This window comes from Tupaia chinensis, unplaced genomic scaffold (genome assembly GCF_000334495.1).
Source record: "Tupaia chinensis unplaced genomic scaffold, TupChi_1.0 Scaffold143788_1, whole genome shotgun sequence".
NCBI lineage: Eukaryota > Metazoa > Chordata > Mammalia > Scandentia > Tupaiidae > Tupaia > Tupaia belangeri.
The window spans coordinates 144,539-147,103 of record NW_006203637.1 but is presented as its reverse complement, the minus strand read 5'-3'; the positions used below and the strand labels follow the sequence as shown (position 1 = coordinate 147,103).

Sequence of the window (2,565 nt, the reverse complement as noted above, 5' to 3'; positions counted from 1 at the left end):
ACAGTGGTCAACTATGTGGGATCCAGTTCTCTTACCCACAAAGCTATGGGCTGACATAGAGGTTTTCTTTTTCCAGTGACATACAATAGCAATAATTAAGTGATTCTAAGAAGAAAAATGTTTACCACAAGGGTCTTTAGTTAAGTTCTAAGTGATAATCTTCTATTGAACTATTAGGTGATATTGCAAGTTCTTTATATATAGTTATACAAATACTATATTTTTCAAGCTCTGTAATTTTGTTGCTTTTAGGATTATAGAGCAGAGTCTACAAATCAATGGAGGTATTCAACCATTCCAGGGTATCTGAATTCGTGTTACTTGGACTTACTGATTCCCCTGATCTCCAGATATTCTTCTTTGTGGTGTTTTCCATTTTCTATTTATTGACCATGTTGGGCAACTCCCTGATTTTGCTCACAGTCATATCTACCTCACACCTCCACTCCCCCATGTATTTCCTGCTCAGCAACCTGTCTCTCATTGACATGTGTTTGTCCTCTTTTGCCACACCAAAGATGATCATGGACTTCTTTGCTCAGCGCAAAACCATCTCCTTTGAGGGCTGTATTTCTCAGATTTTTTTCTTGCACCTCTTCACTGGGACTGAGATTGTGCTGCTGATCTCCATGTCTTTTGACAGGTATATTGCCATATGTAAACCTCTCCATTATTCAACCGTTATGAGCCAAAGAGTGTGCTTTGGGCTTGTGGTAACTTCTTGGACAGTGGGCTTCCTGCATACATTGAGCCAGTTAGCTTTTACCCTTTATTTACCCTTCTGTGGTCCCAATGTTATAGATAGTTTCTTCTGTGACCTTCCTTTGGTCATCCAGCTGGCTTGTATAGATGTATATGTTCTTGGAATTTTCATGATCTCAACCAGTGGTGTGATTGCTCTTTTAAGTTTTCTGCTTTTGCTTAGCTCCTACATCACTGTTCTTGTCACCATCAAGGACCACTCATCCACAGGGTCATCTAAAGCCCTTTCGACCTGCACTGCACATTTCATAGTTGTGCTGATGTTCTTTGGGCCCTGCATCTTTATTTACATGTGGCCTTTCACAAACTTCTTGGTGGATAAAATTCTCTCTGTCTTTTATACCATCTTTACCCCACTTCTGAATCCACTTATCTATACTTTGAGAAACCAGGAAGTAAAAACAGCTGTAAAGAAAAAACTATATACTCAATATTTCAATCTTGGGAAAACCACACCACAATACCCAATGCAATGAACAGAGATCTCCTCTCTAAGATGTAGAATCTCCAGTTTTGTTGTAAGAAGAATAGAAAAATAAATTTACATTCTGCATTTCAAGTCATTTGGTCTAAATTCTTGAAAATGAGAAGCTAGGATTAAGAGATGTACAATATCTTGCCTAAAAGTTAATAGTGTTCTCAGGTTTCCTGTGATCATTGATGTACTTGCAAATATGTAGAAATTTAAAGGTTGTGTTTCATGGAAAAACACACATGTCATCCAAATTGTGAACATAAATTTAGGGCACCATAGGTAGGCCTCTGGATTCTGTAAACATAGATTAAGAATACCGAGAGAAGCCTGAGATAAAATATTGTTCTCTTATCTTATTATCAGAACACTCTCACTCTGCTCCCCAGCCTTCTGGGAGTTTGATGGAGTCTACTTCAATTTAGAACTTTGATTAGAAGTGCTGAGTGTAACAGGTTTTTTCCATAAGATCAGAAATACTTTCTTGGGAAAATTGATATTGTGAAGAGAATCTTTTAAAAAATGTTGAACAATCTTAATTCAGGAAGTTCAATTGTTTAAATATAAGAGAACAGTTTAGAGGATCTGAAATTTAACAGTACAGCTTCTTAACTAGTGAACATATCATTATCATACTTGATAATTAGGATAGCAAATAATAAAATAACAATTTTTAAAGTTGGACGAACCATAGAAATGAAACTAACCAAATCTAATTGGTGTCCAAAACCTAGCTGAAAATTATAAATATAATGAGTTAATTGAGTACCAAGACTTAAAGTTTGGTAAATTAATTATCAAATTCAAAACAAAATTTTCATTTCTAAAATGAAAAATTTCAAAATATTGTAAGTCTTGGTATAACTTTTATGTCTAATTCGAAATATTATATGGTCAGTGGGAAGAAAAAAATTTTTAAAATTAAAAATGCATAAATCATGTATAATATGATTCTCCTTCATTTGCTATATTAGTGATCATGTTAAATAGATTTTTCTTTATTACAAGGAAATTTTTGTAAATCAGTTGGCTAACCGTTTTTATAACAGCTAAGGAACTGAAGGTACATAAAATTTATAGAACTAATTCAAGGCTAAACTAGTTAGTTCATTGTAAGAGGCAAGGAAGATTGCTACAGACACACAAGAACCTCAAAATCAATTCTTGTATCCATCATTTACTAGCTGTGCTATCCTGGGAGATTCACTTTATTTCTATCCTTTTTTATGTTTAATATGAGGTTTATAAAAAGTACATTAAATGTTTGATCTGACTCTTTTATGGATAGTAGACAGAATGAATTCTAAAAATGTCATTTCCCTTTCCCGTGG

The 2,565-nt window shown here is 34.3% G+C and overlaps 1 protein-coding gene across 1 annotated transcript; it reads left to right on the top strand.

The window, feature by feature from the left end:
* The first annotated feature begins 278 nt into the window (after positions 1-278).
* Positions 279-1,238, top strand: LOC102501943 (olfactory receptor 4K2-like). The gene has a single exon (XM_006165017.1). The coding sequence runs from the start codon at positions 279-281 to the stop codon at positions 1,236-1,238; it is 960 nt and encodes a 319-aa protein (XP_006165079.1).
* The last annotated feature ends 1,327 nt before the right edge of the window (positions 1,239-2,565 follow it).

Bases quoted from the DNA above. Each gene is read 5' to 3' on its own strand.
- LOC102501943 (XM_006165017.1), top strand. From the start codon at position 279: ATGGAGGTATTCAACCATTCCAGGGTATCTGAATTCGTGTTACTTGGA.